The sequence below is a fragment of the Notothenia rossii genome (assembly GCF_949606895.1).
Source record: "Notothenia rossii genome assembly, chromosome: 6".
In the NCBI taxonomy this organism is placed as follows: Eukaryota; Metazoa; Chordata; class Actinopteri; order Perciformes; family Nototheniidae; genus Notothenia; species Notothenia rossii.
The window spans coordinates 1,461-28,067 of record NC_136909.1 but is presented as its reverse complement, the minus strand read 5'-3'; the positions used below and the strand labels follow the sequence as shown (position 1 = coordinate 28,067).

At 44.0% G+C, this 26,607-nt stretch overlaps 1 protein-coding gene and 2 long non-coding RNA genes across 3 annotated transcripts; 2 read left to right on the top strand and 1 right to left on the bottom strand.

Moving 5' to 3' along the window:
* Positions 1-2,597: 2,597 nt before the first annotated feature.
* Positions 2,598-4,731, top strand: LOC307042900 (zinc finger MYM-type protein 1-like; the record flags this gene model as incomplete). The annotated part of the gene is made up of 2 exons (XM_079687059.1): positions 2,598-3,774; positions 4,181-4,731. The coding sequence occupies 2 exons, from the start codon at positions 2,598-2,600 to the stop codon at positions 4,729-4,731; spliced, it is 1,728 nt and encodes a 575-aa protein (XP_079543185.1).
* Positions 4,732-6,452: 1,721 nt separating this feature from the next.
* Positions 6,453-12,792, bottom strand: LOC307042322. The gene is made up of 3 exons (XR_013809079.1): positions 12,295-12,792; positions 8,153-8,200; positions 6,453-7,961 (listed from the first exon to the last, which is right to left on the bottom strand). It is a non-coding gene; the product is annotated as an uncharacterized lncRNA (long non-coding RNA).
* Positions 12,793-24,599: 11,807 nt separating this feature from the next.
* LOC307044966 lies at positions 24,600-25,842 on the top strand. Its single transcript, XR_013809754.1, has 3 exons — positions 24,600-24,862; positions 25,038-25,105; positions 25,226-25,842. It is a non-coding gene; the product is annotated as an uncharacterized lncRNA (long non-coding RNA).
* The last annotated feature ends 765 nt before the right edge of the window (positions 25,843-26,607 follow it).

Genomic DNA, 26,607 nt, shown 5'->3' with positions numbered 1-26,607 from the left:
GCCCCTGTCAGTCATGGGTAGGCCTGTCGCGATAATCGATAAATTGACTTATCGTACGATAAATAAAAATGGACTCGATAACTTTTCTGAGCTCTATACATTTCCGTTTACATAAAGATGTGACCAGCATTTTAGCCTGGAGCGCTGTGGCTGCCAGGCGCGCTGTGAGGGGCGGGGTTGACACACAGCCAGGTCAGGACACTCCGCGTGCACGTGCAGCAGCGTAGCAGCCAAATTAATAATATAGCGACAAGCGGGAGACAACGTGGGACTTACTCGCGGGGAATTTAAAGTGAAATGGAATTGGTTACAAAACCTAACTACACATCTCAATTCTCCGGTGTGGCAGTATTTTGGATTCAAACCAAATCAACGAGGCGAACCTACGTACTTGAATGAGCCGGGCGGTGTGTCGCATTGGTTTAAAAAAGGTAGCGACAAAAGCAGGCAATACCACGCATTTTAAACTACACCTAAAACACAACCACTCCATTCCGTTTCCCAGCTGGGAGCAAACACGGCAGCTGGAGATGGAGAGCCCCCGCCCCACAATGCAAACATGTTGGTGTTCCTTGCTCGAAAACTTAGAAAAACAGATTTGGATATGGCCTGTTGAGGCATCTGGGTCTTTGACAGTGGACTGTACACTTGACTGTTGTTTTAAGGAGTTCTTTTTTGCTTGTGAGATAATGTGTGCTCATATTTATTTATTTATATATATATATGAGAGAGAGAGAGCTCTGTTTTCCAGCCTGACTATTTAAGTTATTGTTTTGGTTTTGTGTGATTTAATTAATTAATTATAATTTAATTAATTGGTTTTATTTATTATATATAATTTATATATTTTAATATTATTTCACATTTCATTTGCAATGTTGAATGTTCAATAAAAAGTTATGTTTGAAAGGATGTACTTGAATTATTATTATATATTATCATTATGTCTAAAATGGTCTTAAAACGGTGCCGACAATATTATCGTTTATCGCAATAATTTCCAGAAAAATTTATCGTCCAACACAATTAATTATCGTGACAGGCCTAGTCACGGGCCCTTAGAATCGTCCTAACTTTTCACCCCCTTACGGTGCCCCTGATTGTAAGGGCCAGGTGCTATTATTAATATTATAAGTATTTAATACAAGCCCTTCACTGACCATCCAGACACGAAAAAACCCGAAACATGCAAAGGGTGAGGGAATGCTCCGGTTTTGGGACAAAATGAACATGGGATCGCTCCGGTCATTGCACGTACTTCGTCTCACTGGAATATTAACGGTCAGATTGAATACAACATCGACCCAATTTCTCCGGTCAATGGCGGGAGAGTTTTGAAAGTGACAAAACACTGTTCCACACATTTAAAAACACTTAAACAATTAAACAATGTTTACCCATGCACCTTCCCTGGCTTGTAAAATGTGGTGATGCGCCCTGGAGGTATCAGACTATTTAAAACATGTATACCCAGGATTCAATCACTTTTCCTGGCTTGTAAAGTGCTGTGAAGCCTGTTCTCTGGGTGCGCTCTGTGGGGGCGTCTCGCAGAGCTGCTCCCTCCTCTCTGGCTGCTGCGCTCTGCCTGCTGCTGCGGGTAGAAAAGCCATGTGCATCACCCTGGATCTCTGCATGTGTGTGCATAGACGTCGGAACTAGGGGTGCGGGGGGTGCGGCAGCACCCCCTCCCGTCAGCCTCAGGAATCACAGGATTAGCCTACGTTAAAAAAATAAAAAGAAAGATTCTGAATTTAAACTCAATTTGTCTGACTTACATGTATTTCTTAATACAGATCTTTTGATGTGATATGCACCCTGCCTGGCTCAATACAGCAGCCTGGCTGGCATGGCATAGCTGTTGCTATGCAGACTGCATCTGACAGCTCACTGTGACGTTGGCCTATGTGTAAAAAAAAAAAAAAAAAAGTAGCGGGAATTTTTTTTATGTTTGCTGTGTTCGCGGCTCTCATTTGTTTTTAGCATATGCATAGGCTACATGATTTGAGTTCAACTACGCCAGCTAGAACTAGCCTATGTCTCAAAAACGAATTTCAGATTTTTTTACAAATCCGCCCGACCCAGCTAAACGTCCGAGAGAGACACCTAGAGGCTGTGTGCCAGCAACCGGACAGCAGCAGCAGGCAGCCGAAGGGCCCGGCGGCCCTCGGCCTCGTCCTCCCTCCCCAGCGCCACCACCAGCACCCGGTGCTAGCCAAGAAGAGGCAATATCATGCAAACCACCACAGGATTACAATTTTCCTGCCAAGAAGTTGGGTGAGAACTTCACTCGTTCCTGCAAGGCCGCCTGGTTCAGAGAGTGGCCGTGGCTGGAATACATCGCGGTCAGTGATGGCATTGTGTGTGGTGTGTGCAGGTCAGCTGTCAAGCGCAAGTTGGTCGGGTCAGAACAAGCTGACAGTCCGTTTTTGAAAAATACGGGCTTTTCAAACTGGAGAAAAGCAAAGGAGAAAATCAGAGACCACGAGAAAACACGCATTCATTTAGATGCGACTCAAAGATTGGCTGCATTGAAAACTACGCCAATTAATGCGCTTTTGTCTGAGGCTGCTGCTAAAGAACAAATAACAGCCCGGAAAATGCTGGAGCTCGTTTTCAGCAGCGTGAGATTCCTGGGGCGCCAGGGACTCCCTCTGAGAGGAGCTGCAAATCGGGATGGGGTGTTGTGGCAGCTAGTGGTCGAGAGGGTACGCGCTGATCCTGACCTGCAAAACTGGATGAAGAGGAGGGACAATTGGATGTCGGGCAGCATCCAGAATGAAGTTTTGGAGCTGTTTGCCCATGACATCCAGAGGAAAATCGGAGCCAAAGCATCCGAAAGTCCTTTTTTCGGCTTAACTGCTGATGGGACCACCGACGTCAGTGGAAAAGAACAGTTCTCATGCAGTATACAATTTGCAGATGACAATCTTGAAGTCCAGAATTTCTTTCTGGGCTTTTACAACGCTCCAGACACAACCGCCGAGATGCTTTTTCTGTGCATTAAAGATGTCCTTGTTCGGCTAAATCTGCCGCTGGAGAAGCTGAAAGGCTACTGTTTTGATGGAGCCAGCAACATGTCAGGGAGGTTCAAGGGAGTGCAGGCAAGATTAAAGGAAACATGTCCTGACTCCTTGTTTGTCCACTGCGCAAACCACTCTCTGGATTTAGTGTTGCAAGAAGTGGCAAAAGAAGTGCGCCTTGTTGCCGATACACTGAACTTTGTTCGGGAAGTCACAGTTGTGATTAATGATTCAGCAAAGAGAAAAACGTTATACCAGTCTCTTTTTGGATGTGGAGAAGTGATCAACCTGCTTGCCCTGTGCCCAACTCGGTGGTGCGTCAGAGTTGTGGCACTGTCACGGTTGCTGGCATGCTATGGAGAGATGCTGCAGACATTTAGGACCTTGGAGAGTGACAGGATTGTCAAGGGGGAGACGCGTGCCAAAGTGGCAGGATTGCTCAAAAAGGGCACCACTACGCGCACAGTCTTTGGTTTGTTTGCCTGCGTTACCATGTTTACGCCATGTGAATCCGTGGCTCGGTCACTGCAAGGCACCAAAGTCACAGCCCTTGGATCAATGGAAGCTGCCAAACTTCTTTGCCAGCGACTGAACACACTCAGACAAGATGACACCTTCGCTGACCTTGTGGCCAAGACCAAACAATACACAGAGCGCTACAACTTGAAGCCTCCTCATCCAGTGCGCACCAGCAAGACCCCAGCGCGTTTTCGCCATACAGCGGAGGAGGAGGAATGGGAGTTGGAGAACGAGGGTAAATAAATAGGCCTAAATAAATAAATAAATAATGCCAACAGTATTTTAAAATTAATCATAAAGCTCATCGGTCTGTAATGTTGAAAGAATGCAACAAATACGCACACAGAGCGTGCTCTCCAGCATTTGTGGACAGATTTGATCTATCCATAGAAAACGATATCATAGTTCATAATAATGTACTACATCCATGTACGCTTATTTGCGAAATTAGCCTGCAATTAATAATTCATTACAACGCTATCAACTGACTAAATAACGTATAGGCCTACTTTCATAACAAACCATATTCATAATTTGAATTTAAATTGAAAATGTAAGGTTGACCCACCCAGCTTAAATAGGCAGCCCATATGGAAACTATTTGTTGGTTGTTGTTTAACTGTTATATTTAACTATTAAAGAATATCCAAGCCTGTGGAAGAGGGAATTGTTTGAGGCCCTGGACTTGGTGCGCACAGAGGTGGAGCGGCGCTTTGACCAGGAAGGACTCTGCGTAGCTGCAGGGCGAGAGCAGGCAGTTCTACAGGCGGCCCAAGGGAAACGAGTGGATGTGGGTTCCCTGGAACTGACTTCCTTTTCAAGAGAGCAGCTAAGCCTTGAGCTGGACATCCTGAGCGACGTGTGTAGGGGGCGAGAAGTGAAAACCATTCAGGATGTATTGGCCATTCTGCACACCTTGCAGCCCCAATCCCGCTCCATGCTGTCGGAAGCGGAGAGGCTCATAAAGCTCTGTCTGGCTCTGCCCATTTCTGTCGCGGCATCCGAGCGCTCGTTCTCGGCATTGCGCAGGTTGAAAACGTGGCTGCGCAATACTATTAAGCAGGAGAGACTCACTCATTTGGCCATTATGAATGCGCATAGCGACCTTCTCGATGAATGCGATGTCTCGACCCTGCTTAAAGAATTTATCAGCAGAACAACGGAGAGAAGGTCTACTTTTGGAACAGTTTAAAAGCCCTTACGAGCGCAAAGTAAACCGTTATTTTTCTGAATGTTCCATTAGGCCTATGTTCGTAAAGGCTGTATTATTCTGTTGATTTTCTGAATGCTGTAGGCCTATGTTATCGCCTATTAGGCTACAGTATGTTCCTTAATAAAGGCTTGATTAATTCATTAATTCATTTTGTTTCATACATTTTCGTAACAATTAAGATGCTGCGTGTGTTTATGTAGCCTATATCTGTTATGTATAGGCCTAGGCTATTAGGCCTACGTGTCGAGTTCGTTAATCATTGATAGTGTGAGTTTCCCCCCCGACCCTCCCAGCAAAAATCCCGCACCCCCCCCCCAGAAAATAGTTCCGACGTCCCTGTGTGTGTGTGCCTGTGAGTCTGAGACCCTAACAGCAGCAACTCTGCTGTTTTTACCTTCTTGTACATTTCGTGAGTCAAATGTTAAAGAAATGGACAGACTTCCGTCCACATCAGCGGCTGTTGGATTAAAACAGTTTAATGCACTTTTAACACTCACGTACCCAGGATTCCTGCTCCTCTCCTGGGTTACAAAGTGAGGTGGCGCAGCCTGTTCTCTGGGTGTGCTCTGTGGGGGTGTATCGCAGCCTGCTCCTCTCTGCCTGCCTGCTGCTGCTGCGCTCTGCCTGCTGCTGCGCTCTGCCTCTATTTACACAACTTTTCCCCTTCTTTCAAAGACTTATTGCTGGGGAAAAAAGCCATGTTGGATCGTTCGATCGTTTCAGCCCATTAAATCCATACAATCTCTTCTAGGAAGGGCCCTGCTCGGGGGATCAATCCCAGCAGTGTGTCTTGTAAAAATTATTATGCAGCTGTGTGAATAGACTTCAGATTGCAGGAGAACGAGTGATCCAAAAGAGTGAAACTTAGATGGCATATAGAGAACCGCAGTGACGCGTCGTAAAACCCGGAAGTAAACTTCTTCCGGTTCCTTCTGGAAAAACCAATGCAAATTCTCCATAGGATTTGGGAAAATAGCTCGAAATAAGGTCTGTGGTTGACACACATTTAAGAGATGGATCACGTTTTGTTCAGCCGGATAATCTCCACATGTCAACCCTACTTTTATAATTTTTGAATCATAAATCTAGTCGCCAAAAGCGAAATGCTAACGTTATGCTATAAACGAACTACAAGCCAGTACAGCAGCAGGGTCGCACGACTTCAACGTCACGCCAACTTAAGATCGCTTCAACTGACTTGCACTGAAACTGCACTTTGAACACTTTAAATATATTAACATTTTAAACTGTATACCACGTTTATCTAGGCCCTTTTTGTTTAATGTATACCACGTTTATCTAGGCCCGTTTTGTTTAATGTATACCACGTTTATCTAGGCCCTTTTTGTTTTATGTATACATGTCACACTGTGGGAAACGATATTTCGATATTTCTGGATGTATAACACATGTAGAATTTTTGACAATAAAGCTGAATTTGACTTTCGCGTGCTTGCATATTTTAACAAAGCTTTTCATTTTAGCCCCACTGAATTTAACTAGAAGTCATGGCTGTGTCAATTACCAGTCTGATATCGTTTTACAAAGATGACAAGAAGAGTGTAGATAGAGGAGAGAACCACTACAAGTCAGGACACGTAACCGTGCAGCCTAGATGAAGGTGTGCTTACCGGTGTTATCAGGGCTCGCATGAGGGACAAGGTTTATAGTGTCGGTGAGTAGTGATAGCAAGAGTACCGTTAACCTTTTAAGAACGAGTTAATTTATTCACATTAATTCCCATCAACAAATCCATTTTATGTGTCACATGAAATCTTTATTAGGCAAGGCAAGTTTATTTATATAGCACTTTTCAACACAAGGCAATTCAAAGTACTTTACAAAAAATGAAAGACATTAAGAAAATGGCATTTAAAATCAGTCATTAAAAAGAAAAGCTAATAAAATAAACATTAAAAGAAAAAATACATGGATCAAAGTTACAGTGCAGTTTAAGATATGAATAGTTCAATTAAGAGCAGCGACACAAAGAAAAGTCTTCAGCCTGGATTTAAAAGTAGTAAGTTGCAGCGGACCTGCAGGTTTCTGGGAGTTTGTTCCAGATATTTGGAGCAGAATAACTGAACTTCTCCATGTTTAGTTCTGACTCTGGGGACAGAAAGCTGACCAGTCCCTGAAGACCTGAGAGATCTGGATGGTTCATCATTTAGCAGGAGGTCAGAAATGCATTTTGGGCCTAAACCATTCAGTGCTTTATAAACAGCAGCAGTATTTTGAAATCTATTCTTTGACACACAGGAAGCCAGAGTAAAGACTTCAGAACTGGACTGATCCTCTTTCTTAGTGTGAGTGAGGAACCAGTGTAAAGACTTCAGAACAGGAGTGATCCACTTTCTTAGTGTGAGTGAGGAACCAGAGTAAAGACTTCAGAACAGGAGTAATGTGATCCACTTCCTTAGTGCTGGTAAGGACTCGAGCAGCGGCGTTCTGAATCAGCTGCAGCTTTCTAATAGATTTTTCAGTGAGACCTGTGAAGACACCATTGCAGTAGTCCAGTCTACTGAAGATAAAAGCATGGACACGTTTTTCCAAATCCTGCTGTGACATTAGTCTTTTAATCCTAGATATGTTCTTTAGGTGATAGTAAGCTGATTTAGTAACTGTTTTAATGTGTCTGTTGAAACCAATAACTATAACCCGCTGACAAGAGAGCCCACCTCTGAAGATCGTGACTGGCTGAGGGACAGACTCGGGGGCAGGTTCTCAGGAATTTCTTGGCTTCTCTCCCCCGAGCCAGAAGAGGAACACTACAGCTTAGAAACACTTACTGTTCCTGAAATTATCAAATCTGTTTGGCATCAGGGACCTGAGGCAATTGTGGCAAACATGGCATTGTCTGAAGAGCGACAGAGGGCAATTCAGGTGGCTACCACTGGTCAGCGAACCAACCCAAACTGGTATCTGTTCAGGAAAGGAAGGTTGACTGCCAGCAACTTTGGAGCTGTCCTCAGGTCAAAGCGTGTGACTGCTTCCTTTATTGCCAGGATGCTAGGGCAACAACAGGCCCTTGATGGTGTTTTGTCTGTACAGTGAGGGACTATGAATGAATGTGAGGGCGTCAGGGCATTCACCACTGCAACTCAGATGCAGGTCCATGAGTCAGATTTGTGGCTCTCCCTATCAGGATTGTTGGGGGCATCTCCGGATGGTCTGGTAGGGTCTTCCGCTGTGTTGGAGGTAAAGTGTCCCTACGGAGCCAAGGAAATGACAATTAGTGAAGCATTGCAAATCAAGGGCTTCTGTGTCAGTAAGGAAGCAGAAACATTCAGCCTGCGTGAGGAACATCCTTACTGGCACCAAGTGCAAGGTCTGCTTCACCTCACTGCAAGGAAGAAGAAATAAAGAAATTGTGAATTGTTTTTAATTTACATTTACTCACCTTTGCAATGTTGTGGTTGTTAGAGTGTTAGGTTTCCTGTCAGCTCGTCTGTTGGGAAGATATCAAATATTAGTTTCATGGAAGTCACCCCGTCACATATAAGAGCATTAAGACATACAATACATAGGCTAAAACAAAACATCTAAAGATATAACCTTGCACTTTGATAAGTCTCGGGAACATTTTCACTATTTTGACATTTTTATAGATGAAAATTGAACTAAAGAAATAAATGGTAGATGAATCCATATTGAAAATAGGTGTCAGCTGCTACACTAATTATAATAGTTATATTTCTTAATTAATTAAGATAAGATATTACTGTATTGATCCCAATTTGGGAAATGTTTGTGTTGCAGCAGCATAACAAGAAAAACAAAATATAAGTTATTATATATACAAAAGTATGTGAGGGATGGAATATTAAATTGAATATAAATGTAAAATGTACATGTGATTTTACGTCCAAGAGAAGCTATGGAGCAGAGAGTTCTCTGCCAGCCAGAGGTGATTTGTTATTAGTTCAATATGTCAAACTGATTTCCCTGACTACAATCTTTAGTTACATGGTGAAACGTTATGCTGCTTGTACTAATTAGACTTATCATATAAGCCACACAGGTTTTAATAGGATGTATTCATTATCTTTACTTGTGTTGCGGTCTTTTCAGCAGCGCCATCTCTATAACGGCGATACAGTCACTACCGATTATTTACATTTCACCGTGACATGGACAAAAATGTAACGTCAGCTAACTCATGGCACGAATCCAGACTCTCCTTTGGAAAACATTGGCCGGGAAACGATAGAACAAGCACGTTTCATGCGAAGACCTGTGGCTGTAACCCGGAGCAAAGCAACAAACCATTGCATAGCTAACTAGTAGCGCTAGCTTTAGCTAACGTTAGCCAACGAAACGAACTGCCGAGTAAAATTGGAAAACAATGGTAATTAATTATTCTATAATTTGTAAAACTACGGTGTTAAAAACGACAATTTCAAAAATACAGATTCTAATGGTCAGATATAGATATACAGATACTAAAGATAGGCAGGGACTTGCTTTCAAGCAGAACACAGGGGAAAACAAATTTAGCGGGAGTGTTTACGTGTTCGGCGTAATGACGTACAACGGCCTCGACAATTTCTGTAGTCCTATTCAGCTATTCGGTAACAACCATCGTTTTTCAGACACGTAAACTCTTCAAAAATCCCCAGTGGGGTCACTGCTGATGTATTTAATGTCGTAGAACAAAACGTCAATTACCTCTTAAATTTGTGTCAACCACAGATCTTATTTCGAGCTATTTTCCAAAACCCTATGGAAAAAATGCATTGCTTTTTGAGGAAGGAACCGGAAGTGCTACAAATGCTAACTTACTTCCTGGTTTTATGACGCGTCACTGCGGTTCTCTATACACTCCTATTTATAGGGAAAGGGGGCGTGGCCTCGTGATGCCTACGTATATTCCCTCCTGTATCGTGTTTAACAGTGAGAAGGTAAGTATTTACGTATTTCTCAATCCAGTGATTTGACCCTTTGACCCCAATATGCTTATTATATTCACAATAAACGTGTTCCTTTAAGTATTGCCTTTAATATGGCTCTTAGTTAGGATAATCACGTGAACGTTAGTTTTTAAGCACAGAGGCGAGACGGTTAAACTTAGGATTTAGGAATAGAAAATACAGATCTCCACAAAGTCACTCCGGAGTCTGTAAACTGTGTTCGTTATTCTCCCGTCCAGGAGAGAAGCTTTAAAAGGAGACTAAATGGAGTCTCTGTGAAAGTTCAATTGGGTACTTTAATTAAAAAAGGCGCGGGTTGGTCACAAGCATGATATTGTTAAGTCAGACAAACAGCTGTGATCCGCTCCTCGTTAGGGAAGAGAAGAGGTGGATCTCTCCTCCGGTGCTGTTATATATCCTCTGCTGGCTCCTCCTCGCCAGCCGGCTCGCCTCGTCTCTAATGTCAGTTGTTGCATTTAAACAGAGGATTGGTTCTTTTCACATTCAATATATACTTAACACGCCTTTTCTCCTCATATTCTCTTTCATCACTTTTTCATTTAACACATTCTAAACGCTGTAATCTATACTCTAAAAAATACTTCTCGGCTCGTTTGGTTTCCGGTCATTCCGGATGTTGTCACATGCTACTCTCGTCTGTAAACAATAATGTATTCAAATAAACTGTACCTTCATTTAATATTCAGCATGGTAGTATCTCGACATCTATAGTTGTAGTGTTAAATCAGTAGGCTTCGGTTTTCACCACTCCATATCATTTCGCTACTAAATTCACCTCTTTAGGAAATCGTATATTAGCCACATGCTAAATGCTAACCGTAGATGAAGGATTTTCAGAATAAAAGCTTAACTGCTTGTGCACAAGAATTTCTGGTTTTTCAGTATAAAAGAGCATTAAAACTGACGGCATGTTTAAAGTCCATTTCCCCATTAAAACATTGATTTTAATTTCTAACAAGTCCCAGAACTAAGAATTCCCACACCATGGACATGTAATCAAGAGGAACTGGCTATTTAGGGATGAAACATTTGGATCTAACTGCTGTAAGCAGAGGGATCGATGCACTCTCCATCGTTGACACACATCCAGGCATGGTCGTCCCTCATTCAGGCTCCTCTCGTAACTGTGTTACATTTAAACATGATATATTGGAAGACACATCATAGTAGTGCTTATAATGTCATCCATATCAAAAATTAACACCTCTTCAGTGGATAACCTAGGAATCATTGATCGTTTCAGCCCATTGCATCCATACAATCTCTTCTAGGAATGGCCCTGCTCGGGGGATCAATCCCAGCATTGTGTCTTGTAAAAATTATTATGCAGCTGTGTGAATAGACTTCAGACTGCAGGAGAACGAATGATCCAAAAGAGTGAGCCTTAGATGGCATATACACTCCTATTTATAGGGAAAGGGGGCGTGGCCTCGTGATGCCTACGTATATTCCCTCCTGTATCGTGTTTAACAGTGAGAAGGTAAGTATTTACGTATTTCTCAATCCATTGATTTGACCCTTTGACCCCAATATACTTATTATATTCACAATAAACGTGTTCCTTTAAGTATTGTCTTTAATATGGCTCTTAGTTAGGATAATCACGTGAACGTTAGTTTTTAAGCACAGAGGCGAGACGGTTAAGCTTAGGATTTAGGAATAGAAAAATACAGATCTCCACAAAGTCACTCCGGAGTCCTAGAACTAAGAATTCCCACACCATGGACATGTAATCAAGAGGGTTAGGGTTAGGTTTGTGTAAGAGCCACCAGATCTCCCCATGTCGTCCAACAACTTCATGGTTATATAGAGATCCAAGGAAAGGCACGCGCACTAGAGGACGTGTCGGCGCTTACCCTAGCCTTAGTATCATGACAGTCATAAATATGTAGTGTGTAAAAGTAGACAGGGTAATTAAAGTTTGAAAGACAGAGACACGGAGGAGGGTAGCTTTGTTGACGGCGGATGCCCCCTCTTGCCGCAATGGCCGTATCTGTTTATGGCCCGTTTCCTTTCGTTATCCCCTTACGGGGCTCGACCAGATAGGGGCTGAAACAAGACCAGAATGAAAAAACTGGGAGAGAATGTGGTTTAGGGTTAGGCAAGGAAGCCAAAGTGGTTGAGATTAGTGGTCAAACTGAGGGAAAGATGGTTTTCTTTTGGGGAACAAAATAGTCTGCATTTAGACTGAAGATGGTCTATTATTTGATATTTGGTTAAGAGTGTCCCATTAATTAATTAACTATTTATCTAAATTAATTTCAAGTTTGGGACTAAAGATAAGTGTACCATAAGTTAATTTTAATTGTTGGAATTTAAATTCAAATAGCCTTTTATGGAGAAGTATTTTAAGATTAGGCAAAGAGCCAGAGTGGTTAGGATTAGTGGTCAAACTGAGGGAAAGATGGTCCATAAAAAAATGAATATGGAACTGAATTTAGGATTAGGCATCTAAGCCTGACTGGTTAAATTTAGAAGCCAGATTAAGGTCAGGTGCCCGATCCATTAATGAATCAAAAGGAGTATTATATTTTGAGTAAAATGACCCGAAAATTGTGTTTATCTGCAAGTTGCAACCCCCCTAATTAATGGTGTGGAGTGGTTCGCATACCTCTAGTTTCAGTCAGCCATCCACTCGTGGTCTCCTGCCTTCATCTAGTGGCGACAGAGGATAGTGCGAGTACACCTTTTTCACCTGATCTGCTCAGTAGAATAGAACAATTGTTAAAAATACAAGAGGGATTAAAATAAACACTGAAAGACGGGAGTTTTTTAAGGTTAGACTTGTAAAGGAGAAGAGTACATTATTGGTAGTATTGGTAGTAAGCATGACATGGAAAACAGCGAAAACACCCAAACCTACAAAACTATAAACGTGACATAACATGAGAATCGTGACAGCTTTATAATTGTTGTTTTGAACACATCCTCAGTGATGGACCCAGAGATCATCGAGTGTTTCGGCCATTATCACCAGACGCTCTCACTCCAGGGTGGCCCCGCCGGGGTCCATCAAGTCCCCGGTGTTGTGTTATTTTCTAAATGCTCCCAACTTGGGGAAAAGGACAGGTAGGTAAGTCAGGTCAGTACACACACACACACACACACACACACACACACACACACACACACACACACACACACACACACACACACACACACACACACACACACACACACACACACACACACACACACACACACACACACACACACACACACACACACACACACACACACACACACACACACACACACACACACACACACACACACACACACACACACACACACACACACACACACACACACACACACACACACACACACACACACACACACACACACACACACACACACACACACACACACACACAGTCTGATGGTCTCTAACAGTTTCAACACCACAGAAAGAGACAGAGGAGGAGTTATACAAACGTATAAATACTGTACATGTACTGTATATATTGTAGTGTGTGTGTGTGTGTGTGTGTGCATAGCCATGGGAACATGTTTCAAATGGGGGGTGCTGTGGGGTTGACACCAGGGCCGGTTTTGACCAATTTGCTGCCCTATTGGCAAGATTTTAGCTGGTAATGAAAAACCTCTACAAAAGACACTACAAACAGAGAAACATATTGACATGGTGGACAGCTTATATAAAAAGGCTTCAAATGTATACTATTTAGTATTGCATGAACATTGAACATGTTTTAACTGGGGGGTGGACTTCACATCCTCTAGGGGGGTCCGGGAGTGCCCCCCCCCGGGAAGATTGTTTTTAACATTTTAAAGTAAAATGCTTCAATCTGGTGCACTTTGAGCGCCCAATTACTAGAGACTGATCTAGGGGATACAACTCTAAACACCCATATGAAAAAGATCGGTTTGCATTTTAATAATCAAATAAGTATGTGAACATAACCGATAACCTACCATAGCCAATAACAAATACATGTAGGCTAACTTGTTTTATTTTTGTGGTTCATTTATATCTCATCAGTTAACATTTATTTATTTATGCATATTTTTAAATCTCTCCAGTTTTAAACGATATTTTTGGTTTACTGTCTTATAGTATACATTGGAATGATTTCAAACCTGTTTTTATTTATCCTAATAATTATAAAGGAGTGCCTTGGAGATATGTTTTTACATAAATTGTGATCAAAACGTTTGAGACCCACTGAGATAACTTAGACTAAAGTGAACTATCTAAACACTCAGAGTCCTTTACCTCACTGAGCCTCTCAGTCTGACAGGACAGAACTCTCCCTCCACATTATTGTAGAAAGAGCTTCTTATATCCGTTAGCGCAGCAGAAGCTAACAACATTCCCCGCCGGTACAGGTGCACCCCCTCTCTCTATCTATCTCTCTCTCACGCTGGCTGTGAGCTGCGGGCGCCTGATAAGCCAACATCCCCCACTTTCATCACTTAAAGCGCCCATCGTACGGGGCAAATGGAAAATGTAACCGGGGTGAAAAGGGTGTTATCTTCACTTAATTATGAATGTTGTTACGTCAAGGCTGAAAATTCATTTTTTAAAATTTATTATATCTTTATTTAATCTTGTGGAAGTGCAGATCCCCTGTCCTCCACCAGGGGGTGCTGCAGCACCCTCAGCACCCCTACTTCCCACGGCCCTGTGTGTGTGTGTCACGGTTTGTGAAACAAGCGGGACCCAAATGCAGATATAAACTGAAAATTATTTTATTTCAAGGCTATGATATATATATATATATATATATATATAGAATGACAAAACAGAACACTCACCGCAGAACTAGTCCTGGAACAAGACGAACCGAACAAGACAGACAGAAAACCCAGAACTTAAATACACACCAGACTCAATCACACAACAAGACACAGGTGAGGAGGGAGGAGAAAACACAGGGGCCCAGGTGAACATAATCAGACAATTAGACACACCAGGGAAACTAATGACAAGAGGAACACACAGGGAAACTAATGACAAGAGGAACACACAGGGAAACTAATGACAAGAGGAACACACAGGGAGAAGGACCAGACCATAACCAAAAACACCCAAACCTACAAAACTATAAACGTGACATAACATGAGAATCGTGACAGTGTGTGTGTACCACTTTGCTGTTTTTTTAAATATACATTCAAATATATTTTCAATTAAACCATTAAAGCTGATATAAGACTCTGAGTTTATCAGGGTCCCTAATGCTCGATATTAATAAAGATAATAATAAAAACAAAAACAAAAACAACAACAAAATTAAAGCAGTTTAATTCCTTCAAACCTTAATAGGCTCACTTTTGATATAAATGTTTTAAATGACTCGTATTTGATCATGTTTTACTGCTGGTTTACTGCAGCCCTTCAGTCTGTTGGTGAATCAATCAATCAATCAATCAATGCATTTAATTTAATTTGGACAACATTCATTTTTATCCCCGTATAACCGGAACACTGTCCAACCTAAATGTAGTTTAAATATCTATGTTTTAAATCTGCTGACTCATTTTTAGATATCACATTATAAATAAAGGCATGTTGTCAGCTGTTGCCCATTTGTCACGTGATCTGTTTGTCAGCTGTTACTTGTTAGCGTTGATTACATGCTCCCTATTTAAATGCGAACACTGAGGCGCCACTTCCTTTAGACCGAGCAGCGGGCCGGTGAGCAGGTGAGCCGGTGAGCAGGTGAGCATAAAACGGTGCCATAAAACGTCACTAATTCAAAGCGTTCTACGAGCACGGTTGTTTTTGAGGTGCTGAATGTGATTGTTTGGATGCTTGTTTGTTGTGGAAACCTCGGCTGTTTGGGCATGGGGTTCAACTTGTATTAGCGCTGGTCTATGTACTCTTTGGAATATCTCGGGCTGACCTTGGACCAGCCCCTAGTTTATGGTGGTCGACAATTCAATTCAAAACCTTTATTTATTCAGGTGAAAACCCATTGAGATCATTGACCTCTTTTTCAATGGTGACCTGCTGCAAGTAGGTTCCAACATGAATACAAACATGACAGAAAAACAAAGAGGACATCATATGGCATATTTACATTGACTACAGTTTGTATAGCTAGTGGCATTTACAGATACCAACAGTTTCCGATTGGATAGCATCTATCCTTGCTTTAAAAACATGTAATGGAACCAAACTGCTCAACTTTCCTTTTGCAAACTGTTCCAAGTTAGCGGAGCTGCGCATCTAAAAGCTGTATTCCCTAAGACAGTCCTAGCAGTTGGCACATTTAATACAACCACAGCATTCGATCTCAGGCTGTAGCCATTTACAATACACTTGGACTTCCTCTATCTGTATACAATCATTAATGCATATCACTAACTCAACCCCCGGGGCATCGCTCCCACAGTTTTTGTGTCCCTCCTCTTGCAGGTTTGCAGTATCACAGGATGGGTCTGGATCATGAACCGTGACAGAGCCTGTTGCCGTGGTCCTGCTCAAAGCCCATCGTAACGTCTTTGGAGTAACAGGGAAACTTTCTGACACCATCATGGATCCTTCATTTTCATGTAAGTTGACTTTGTCATTTGTATTGTCTTTGCAGGAATTGCAGTTTTTTTTTTTTCTACAAAAAGTTGATGTTTAATTGATTTGAACGCATTGTTTGAAGCATTGAACGTGGTAGTTTTGGCTGTCGTTTGTGGTGGTAAAGGCGGTTGTGTTTGAGGTCGTTTTAGATGGTGAACGCAGTGGTTTTGGAGGTCTGAGGTGGTGAACGTGGTAGTTTTGGCGTCGTTTGAGGTGGTGAAGGAGGATGTTTATGAGGTGGCGAGCGCGGCGGTTTTGGCGGTCTGAGGTGGTGAATGTGGTAGTTTTGGTTGTCTGAGGTGGCGAAGGCAGTTGGTGCTGGTTTGCTGTGGAATCCTCTGTTAGTAAAGATTGTTCAACTTGTATTAACGCTGGTCTCTAAAGAATTTAGCTCGGGCTGACCTTGGACCAGCTCCTAGTTTATGCTCCTATAGGCTTAGACTTCCTCTCTATGTATACATTCATTAATGCATATCACTAACTCAACCCCCGGGGCATCGCTCCCCGGAGTTTTTGTGTCCCTCCTCTTGCAGGTTTGCAGTATTACAGGATGGGTTTGGATCATGAACCGTGACAGAGCCTGTTGCCCTGGTCCATCTCGAAGCCCATCGTAACGTCTTTGGAGTGACAGGGAAACTGTCTGACATCATCATGGATCCTTCATTTTCATGTAAGTCAACTTTGTCATTTGTATTGTCTTTGCAGAAATTGCAGTGTGTTTTTTCTCTGCAAAACGTTGATGTTTGATTGATTTGAACGCATTGTTTGAAGCATTGAACGTGGTTGTTATGGGGTTGTTTGTGAACGTGGTAGTTTTGGCTGTCGTTTGAGGTGGCGAAGGCGGTTGTGTTTACGGTCGTTTGAGGTGGAGAACACCGTTGTTTTGGCGGTCGTTTGAGGTGGCGAAGGCGGTTGTGTTTACGGTCGTTTGAGGTGGCGAACGCGTTTTCTTTGGCGGTCGTTTGAGGTGGTGAATGTGGTGGTGTTGGCGGTCGTTTGAGGTGGCGAACGTGTTTTCTTTGGCGGTCGTTTGAGGTGGTGAACGTGGTGGTGTTTACGGTCGTTTGAGGTGGCGAACGCGTTTTCTTTGGCGGTCGTTTGAGGTGGCGAAGGCGGTTGTGTTTACGGTCGTTTGAGGTGGCGAACGTGTTTTCTTTGGCGGTCGTTTGAGGTGGTGAACGTGGTGGTGTTGGCGGTCGTTTGAGGTGCTGAACGCGGTAGTGTTGGCGGTGTAGCATCCTGGCTTATTTTTAGTGCACTCAGGGTCAAAAGTGAGGGTACTTTTCTGTGTGTCCATTTGGGAACCCGCGTCTCCGATGTAAAGTCCTAGGATTGTACATTTGGAAAATTCAAGTCCCTAATGCTGAGTTAGTGATACACATTAATGAATGTATACATAGAGAGGAAGCCTAAGCCTATAGGAGCATAAACTAGAGGTTGGTCCAACGTCAGCCCGAGCTGAAGCTGCAAGGGGACGGACCAGCACGGTGCACGGTGTTCAACTTGTATTAACAGAGGTTTCTACATCAAATCGGCGCCAAAATTGCCTTCACCACCTCAGACCGCCAAAACAACCACGTTCACCACACCCCAGACCGCCAAAACCACCGCGTTGACCACCTCAAACGACCGCTGAGGTGGTCAACGTTGTGATTTTGGTGGTCTGAGGTGGTGAAGGCAGTTTTGGCGCTGGTTTGATGTGGAATCCTCTGTTAGTGCACAGTGTTCAACTTGTATTAACGCTGGTCTCTGTCCTCTTTGCAGCTTTAGCTCGGGCTGACCTTGGACCAGTCCCTTGTTTATGCTCTTATAGGCTTGGACTTCCTCTCTATGTATACATTCATTAATGCATATCACTTACTCCCCGTTAGGGACTTTAATTTTCCAAATGTACAATGTTAGGACTTTACATTGGAGACACGGGTGACCAAATGGACAGACAGAAAGTTACCTTTACTTTTGCCCCTGAGGGCACTCCAAATAAGCCAGGGTGGTCTACACTTAGACTTCCTCTATACATTCATTAATACATATCACTAACTCAACCCCCGGGGCATCGCTCCCCGGAGTTTTTGTGTCCCTTCTCTTGCAGGTTTGCAGTATTACAGGATGGGTTTGGATCATGAACCGTGACAGAGCCTGTTGCCCTGGTCCATCTCGAAGCCCATCGTAACGTCTTTGGAGTGACAGGGAAACTGTCTGACATCATCATGGATCCTTCATTTTCATGTAAGTCAACTTTGTCATTTGTATTGTCTTTGCAGGAATTGCAGTGTGTTTTTTCTCTGCAAAAAGTTGATGTTTGATTGATTTGAACGCATTGTTTGAAGCATTGAACGTGGTTGTTATGGGGTTGTTTGTGAACGTGGTAGTTTTGGCGGTCGTTTGAGGTGGCGAAGGCGGTTGTGTTTAAAGTCGTTTGAGGTGGCGAACGCGTTTTCTTTGGCGGTCGTTTGAGGTGGTGAACGTGGTGGTGTTGGCGGTCGTTTGAGGTGCTGAACGCGGTAGTGTTGGCGGTGTAGCATCCTGGCTTATTTTTAGTGCACTCAGGGGCAAAAGTGAGGGTACTTTTCTGTGTGTCCATTTGGGAACCCGCGTCTCCGATGTAAAGTCCTAGGATTGTACATTTGGAAAATTCAAGTTCCTAATGCTGAGTTAGTGATACACATTAATGAATGTATACATAGAGAGGAAGCCTAAGCCTATAGGAGCATAAACTAGAGGCTGGTCCAACGTCAGCCCGAGCTGAAGCCGCAAGGGGACGGACCAGCACGGTGCACGGTGTTCAACTTGTATTAACAGAGGTTTCTACATCAAATCGGCGCCAAAATTGCCTTCACCACCTCAGACCGCCAAAACAACCACGTTCACCACACCTCAGACCGCCAAAACCACCGCGTTGACCACCTCAAACGACCGCTGAGGTGGTCAACGTTGTGATTTTGGTGGTCTGAGGTGGTGAAGGCAGTTTTGGCGCTGGTTTGATGTGGAATCCTCTGTTAGTGCACAGTGTTCAACTTGTATTAACGCTGGTCTCTGTCCTCTTTGCAGCTTTAGCTCGGGCTGACCTTGGACCAGTCCCTTGTTTATGCTCTTATAGGCTTGGACTTTCTCTCTATGTATACATTCATTAATGCATATCACTTACTCCCCGTTAGGGACTTTAATTTTCCAAATGTACAATGTTAGGACTTTACATTGGAGACACGGGTGACCAAATGGACAGACAGAAAGTTACCTTTACTTTTGCCCCTGAGGGCACTCCAAATAAGCCAGGGTGGTCTACACTTAGACTTCCTCTATACATTCATTAATACATATCACTAACTCAACCCCCGGGGCATCGCTCCCCGGAGTTTTTGTGTCCCTTCTCTTGCAGGTTTGCAGTATTACAGGATGGGCTTGGATCATGAACCGTGACAGAGCCTGTTGCCCTGGTCCATCTCGAAGCCCATCGTAACGTCTTTGGAGTGACAGGGAAACTGTCTGACATCATCATGGATCCTTCATTTTCATGTAAGTCAACTTTGTCATTTGTATTGTCTTTGCAGGAATTGCAGTGTGTTTTTTCTCTGCAAAAAGTTGATGTTTGATTGATTTGAACGCATTGTTTGAAGCATTGAACGTGGTTGTTATGGGGTTGTTTGTGAACGTGGTAGTTTTGGCGGTCGTTTGAGGTGGCGAAGGCGGTTGTGTTTAAAGTCGTTTGAGGTGGCGAACGCGTTTTCTTTGGCGGTCGTTTGAGGTGGTGAACGTGGTGGTGTTGGCGGTCGTTTGAGGTGCTGAACGCGGTAGTGTTGGCGGTGTAGCATCCTGGCTTATTTTTAGTGCACTCAGGGGCAAAAGTGAGGGTACTTTTCTGTGTGTCCATTTGGGAACCCGCGTCTCCGATGTAAAGTCCTAGGATTGTACATTTGGAAAATTCAAGTTCCTAATGCTGAGTTAGTGATACACATTAATGAATGTATACATAGAGAGGAAGCCTAAGCCTATAGGAGCATAAACTAGAGGCTGGTCCAACGTCAGCCCGAGCTGAAGCTGCAAGGGGACGGACCAGCACGGTGCACGGTGTTCAACTTGTATTAACAGAGGTTTCTACATCAAATCGGCGCCAAAATTGCCTTCACCACCTCAGACCGCCAAAACAACCACGTTCACCACACCTCAGACCGCCAAAACCACCGCGTTGACCACCTCAAACGACCGCTGAGGTGGTCAACGTTGTGATTTTGGTGGTCTGAGGTGGTGAAGGCAGTTTTGGCGCTGGTTTGATGTGGAATCCTCTGTTAGTGCACAGTGTTCAACTTGTATTAACGCTGGTCTCTGTCCTCTTTGCAGCTTTAGCTCGGGCTGACCTTGGACCAGTCCCTTGTTTATGCTCTTATAGGCTTGGACTTCCTCTCTATGTATACATTCATTACTGCATATCACTTACTCCCCGTTAGGGACTTTAATTTTCCAAATGTACAATCTTAGGACTTTACATTGGAGACACGGGTGACCAAATGGACAGACAGAAAGTTACCTTTACTTTTGCCCCTGAGGGCACTCCAAATAAGCCAGGGTGGTCTACACTTAGACTTCCTCTATACATTCATTAATACTTATCACTAACTCAACCCCCGGGGCATCGCTCCCCGGAGTTTTTGTGTCCCTTCTCTTGCAGGTTTGCAGTATTACAGGATGGGTTTGGATCATGAACCGTGAAAGAGCCTGTTGCCCTGGTCCATCTCGAAGCCCATCGTAAAGTCTTTGGAGTGACAGGGAAACTGTCTGACATCATCATGGATCCTTCATTTTCATGTAAGTCAACTTTGTCATTTGTATTGTCTTTGCAGGAATTGCAGTGTGTTTTTTCTCTGCAAAAAGTTGATGTTTGATTGATTTGAACGCATTGTTTGAAGCATTGAACGTGGTTGTTATGGGGTTGTTTGTGAACGTGGTAGTTTTGGCGGTCGTTTGAGGTGGCGAAGGCGGTTGTGTTTAAAGTCGTTTGAGGTGGCGAACGCGTTTTCTTTGGCGGTCGTTTGAGGTGGTGAACGTGGTGGTGTTGGCGGTCGTTTGAGGTGCTGAACGCGGTAGTGTTGGCGGTGTAGCATCCTGGCTTATTTTTAGTGCACTCAGGGGCAAAAGTGAGGGTACTTTTCTGTGTGTCCATTTGGGAACCCGCGTCTCCGATGTAAAGTCCTAGGATTGTACATTTGGAAAATTCAAGTTCCTAATGCTGAGTTAGTGATACATATTAATGAATGTATACATAGAGAGGAAGCCTAAGCCTATAGGAGCATAAACTAGAGGCTGGTCCAACGTCAGCCCGAGCTGAAGCTGCAAGGGGACGGACCAGCACGGTGCACGGTGTTCAACTTGTATTAACAGAGGTTTCTACATCAAATCGGCGCCAAAATTGCCTTCACCACCTCAGACCGCCAAAACAACCACGTTCACCACACCTCAGACCGCCAAAACCACCGCGTTGACCACCTCAAACGACCGCTGAGGTGGTCAACGTTGTGATTTTGGTGGTCTGAGGTGGTGAAGGCAGTTTTGGCGCTGGTTTGATGTGGAATCCTCTGTTAGTGCACAGTGTTCAACTTGTATTAACGCTGGTCTCTGTCCTCTTTGCAGCTTTAGCTCGGGCTGACCTTGGACCAGTCCCTTGTTTATGCTCTTATAGGCTTGGACTTCCTCTCTATGTATACATTCATTACTGCATATCACTTACTCCCCGTTAGGGACTTTAATTTTCCAAATGTACAATCTTAGGACTTTACATTGGAGACACGGGTGACCAAATGGACAGACAGAAAGTTACCTTTACTTTTGCCCCTGAGGGCACTCCAAATAAGCCAGGGTGGTCTACACTTAGACTTCCTCTATACATTCATTAATACTTATCACTAACTCAACCCCCGGGGCATCGCTCCCCGGAGTTTTTGTGTCCCTTCTCTTGCAGGTTTGCAGTATTACAGGATGGGTTTGGATCATGAACCGTGAAAGAGCCTGTTGCCCTGGTCCATCTCGAAGCCCATCGTAAAGTCTTTGGAGTGACAGGGAAACTGTCTGACATCATCATGGATCCTTCATTTTCATGTAAGTCAACTTTGTCATTTGTATTGTCTTTGCAGGAATTGCAGTGTGTTTTTTCTCTGCAAAAAGTTGATGTTTGATTGATTTGAACGCATTGTTTGAAGCATTGAACGTGGTTGTTATGGGGTTGTTTGTGAACGTGGTAGTTTTGGCGGTCGTTTGAGGTGGCGAAGGCGGTTGTGTTTAAAGTCGTTTGAGGTGGCGAACGCGTTTTCTTTGGCGGTCGTTTGAGGTGGTGAACGTGGTGGTGTTGGCGGTCGTTTGAGGTGCTGAACGCGGTAGTGTTGGCGGTGTAGCATCCTGGCTTATTTTTAGTGCACTCAGGGGCAAAAGTGAGGGTACTTTTCTGTGTGTCCATTTGGGAACCCGCGTCTCCGATGTAAAGTCCTAGGATTGTACATTTGGAAAATTCAAGTTCCTAATGCTGAGTTAGTGATACATATTAATGAATGTATACATAGAGAGGAAGCCTAAGCCTATAGGAGCATAAACTAGAGGCTGGTCCAACGTCAGCCCGAGCTGAAGCTGCAAGGGGACGGACCAGCACGGTGCACGGTGTTCAACTTGTATTAACAGAGGTTTCTACATCAAATCGGCGCCAAAATTGCCTTCACCACCTCAGACCGCCAAAACAACCACGTTCACCACACCTCAGACCGCCAAAACCACCGCGTTGACCACCTCAAACGACCGCTGAGGTGGTCAACGTTGTGATTTTGGTGGTCTGAGGTGGTGAAGGCAGTTTTGGCGCTGGTTTGATGTGGAATCCTCTGTTAGTGCACAGTGTTCAACTTGTATTAACGCTGGTCTCTGTCCTCTTTGCAGCTTTAGCTCGGGCTGACCTTGGACCAGTCCCTTGTTTATGCTCTTATAGGCTTGGACTTCCTCTCTATGTATACATTCATTACTGCATATCACTTACTCCCCGTTAGGGACTTTAATTTTCCAAATGTACAATCTTAGGACTTTACATTGGAGACACGGGTGACCAAATGGACAGACAGAAAGTTACCTTTACTTTTGCCCCTGAGGGCACTCCAAATAAGCCAGGGTGGTCTACACTTAGACTTCCTCTATACATTCATTAATACTTATCACTAACTCAACCCCCGGGGCATCGCTCCCCGGAGTTTTTGTGTCCCTTCTCTTGCAGGTTTGCAGTATTACAGGATGGGTTTGGATCATGAACCGTGAAAGAGCCTGTTGCCCTGGTCCATCTCGAAGCCCATCGTAAAGTCTTTGGAGTGACAGGGAAACTGTCTGACATCATCATGGATCCTTCATTTTCATGTAAGTCAACTTTGTCATTTGTATTGTCTTTGCAGGAATTGCAGTGTGTTTTTTCTCTGCAAAAAGTTGATGTTTGATTGATTTGAACGCATTGTTTGAAGCATTGAACGTGGTTGTTATGGGGTTGTTTGTGAACGTGGTAGTTTTGGTGGTCGTTTGAGGTGGCGAAGGCGGTTGTATTTAAAGTCGTTTGAGGTGGCGAACGCGTTTTCTTTGGCGGTCGTTTGAGGTGGTGAACGTGGTGGTGTTGGCGGTCGTTTGAGGTGCTGAACGCGGTAGTGTTGGCGGTGTAGCATCCTGGCTTATTTTTAGTGCACTCAGGGGCAAAAGTGAGGGTACTTTTCTGTGTGTCCATTTGGGAACCCGCGTCTCCGATGTAAAGTCCTAGGATTGTACATTTGGATAATTCAAGTTCCTAATGCTGAGTTAGTGATACACATTAATGAATGTATACATAGAGAGGAAGCCTAAGCCTATAGGAGCATAAACTAGAGGCTGGTCCAACGTCAGCCCGAGCTGAAGCTGCAAGGGGACGGACCAGCACGGTGCACGGTGTTCAACTTGTATTAACAGAGGTTTCTACATCAAATCGGCGCCAAAATTGCCTTCACCACCTCAGACCGCCAAAACAACCACGTTCACCACACCTCAGACCGCCAAAACCACCGCGTTGACCACCTCAAACGACCGCTGAGGTGGTCAACGTTGTGATTTTGGTGGTCTGAGGTGGTGAAGGCAGTTTTGGCGCTGGTTTGATGTGGAATCCTCTGTTAGTGCACAGTGTTCAACTTGTATTAACGCTGGTCTCTGTCCTCTTTGCAGATTTAGCTCGGGCTGACCTTGGACCAGTCCCTTGTTTATGCTCTTATAGGCTTGGACTTCCTCTCTATGTATACATTCATTACTGCATATCACTTACTCCCCGTTAGGGACTTTAATTTTCCAAATGTACAATCTTAGGACTTTACATTGGAGACACGGGTGACCAAATGGACAGACAGAAAGTTACCTTTACTTTTGCCCCTGAGGGCACTCCAAATAAGCCAGGCTGGTCTACACTTAGACTTCCTCTATACATTCATTAATACATATCACTAACTCAACCCCCGGGGCATCGCTCCCCGGAGTTTTTGTGTCCCTCCTCTTGCAGGTTTGCAGTACTACAGGATTGTTCTCTATCATGAACCGTGACTAGGCCTGTTGCCGTGGTCCTGCTCGAAGCCCATCAAGACCCAGAGATACTTGAACTCCTTCACTTGGGGTAAGGACTCATTCCTAACTTTTAGTGGACAGTCCATCGGTTTCCTGCTGAGAATTCAATTATACCTAATTAATTTATGAAAGAAAAAATATTACAAACAAACATCAATGTACACAATAAAAAACCACCCCTTCCTCCATCCTGCTCAATAACCCCACCCGGAATGATAAAACAGGTCTCGCTGTTTCCCTGGGGAGTCTTTACGGTGACGGAACCTGGGACCTATGACAGGAGAACAGGGAGGTGAGTTATGATAACTCCTGCAGGGATGATATGACAAATATATAACAAATGTGTATTGGTTAGTCTAAACAGCTTATAAATTACTAGAATCGCTAATCACGCTTTTTTCACCCCCCTTAGGTTGGCGTGCAAATCCAGCCCTCCGTCATTAAGGATTAATATATGTTTCTCATACTGACGTCAACCATTCAATAAACGGGTTTGAACGCCACACAAGCTCTTGTCATTTTTTGTAAATGAAATGCTTCCTGTGCAATGTTTTATTGTGGAACAAATGAATATGCTTCACTAATAGTGAAACTATATAATACGTAATGGAGACCGTGATCTACAGCTGAGAGATCATCTCCATTACAACTGGACAAGCGCATATCTTCACAATACATTGACAGAGGGAGCTGATAAACGTTGCTATATACGCCATGATGTGTTGGTGTGAAGATTGAGACATTGGACAATGTCAAATATTTAAAACATCACAGGGATAACAAACTTGGTATGGGTAGGGCTAGGGAATCCTCCGGTTTTTGGACAAAATGAACATGGGATCACTCCGGTCAATGTACGTACTTCGTCTCACTGGAATATTAATGGCCAGATTGAATACAAGATCAAACCAATTTCTCCGGTCAATGACAGGAGAGTTTTGAAAGTGACAAAACACTGTTCCACACATTTAAAAACACTTAAACAATTAAACAATGTTTACCCATGCACCTTCCCTGGCTTGTAAAATGTGGTGATGCGCCCTGGAGGTATCCTACTATTTAAAAGGGTTAGGGTTAGGGTTAGGGTTAGGTTTGGGTTAGGGGTAGTGTTATGGATTCCGGTATGGGAATTGTTAGCACTGGCCTAGGGGTCTGTGGATGGGTGTTGTGGGTGTGTTATCCTTTTAGTGTATGGACCAAGGAGGAGGAGGAGCAGTACAGATCATCCCTGGGACTGTAGGGCAGAGGAGAGGGAGGATCCAGAGGAGATAGAGCTAGCTGTCGTTGAGTCCCCTGGGTATGGTTGTCCCGAGTTTCTGGATCCAAGATGTTTCCGCCCTCTTCCTCTGCCCGATGGTCCACCGGTCGTTGGTTTCCAGGCCCGAGATGATGAGTTGGTCTGGCGGGTGTTGTTGGAAATGGGTGACCAGGGGGGTTGGGAGTCGACCTTCCCCAATGTTGTAGGGTTAGGGTTAGGGTTAGGGGTTAGGGTTAGGTTTTTGTAAGGGCCACCGGATCTCCCCATGTCGCCCGACGACTTCATGGTTATACAGAGATCCAAGGAAAGGCACGCGCACTACGAGGACGTGTCGGCTCATGCCCTAGCTTAGCATCATGACTGGGTTAGGGTTAGGGTTAGGGTTAGGGTTAGGGTTAGGGTTAGGGGTTAGGGTTAGGGGTTAGGGGTTAGGGGTTAGGGTTAGGTTTTTGTAAGGACCACCGGATAGGGTTAGGGTTAGGGTTAGGGGTTAGGGTTAGGGTTAGGGTTAGGGTTAGGGTTAGGGTTAGGGTTAG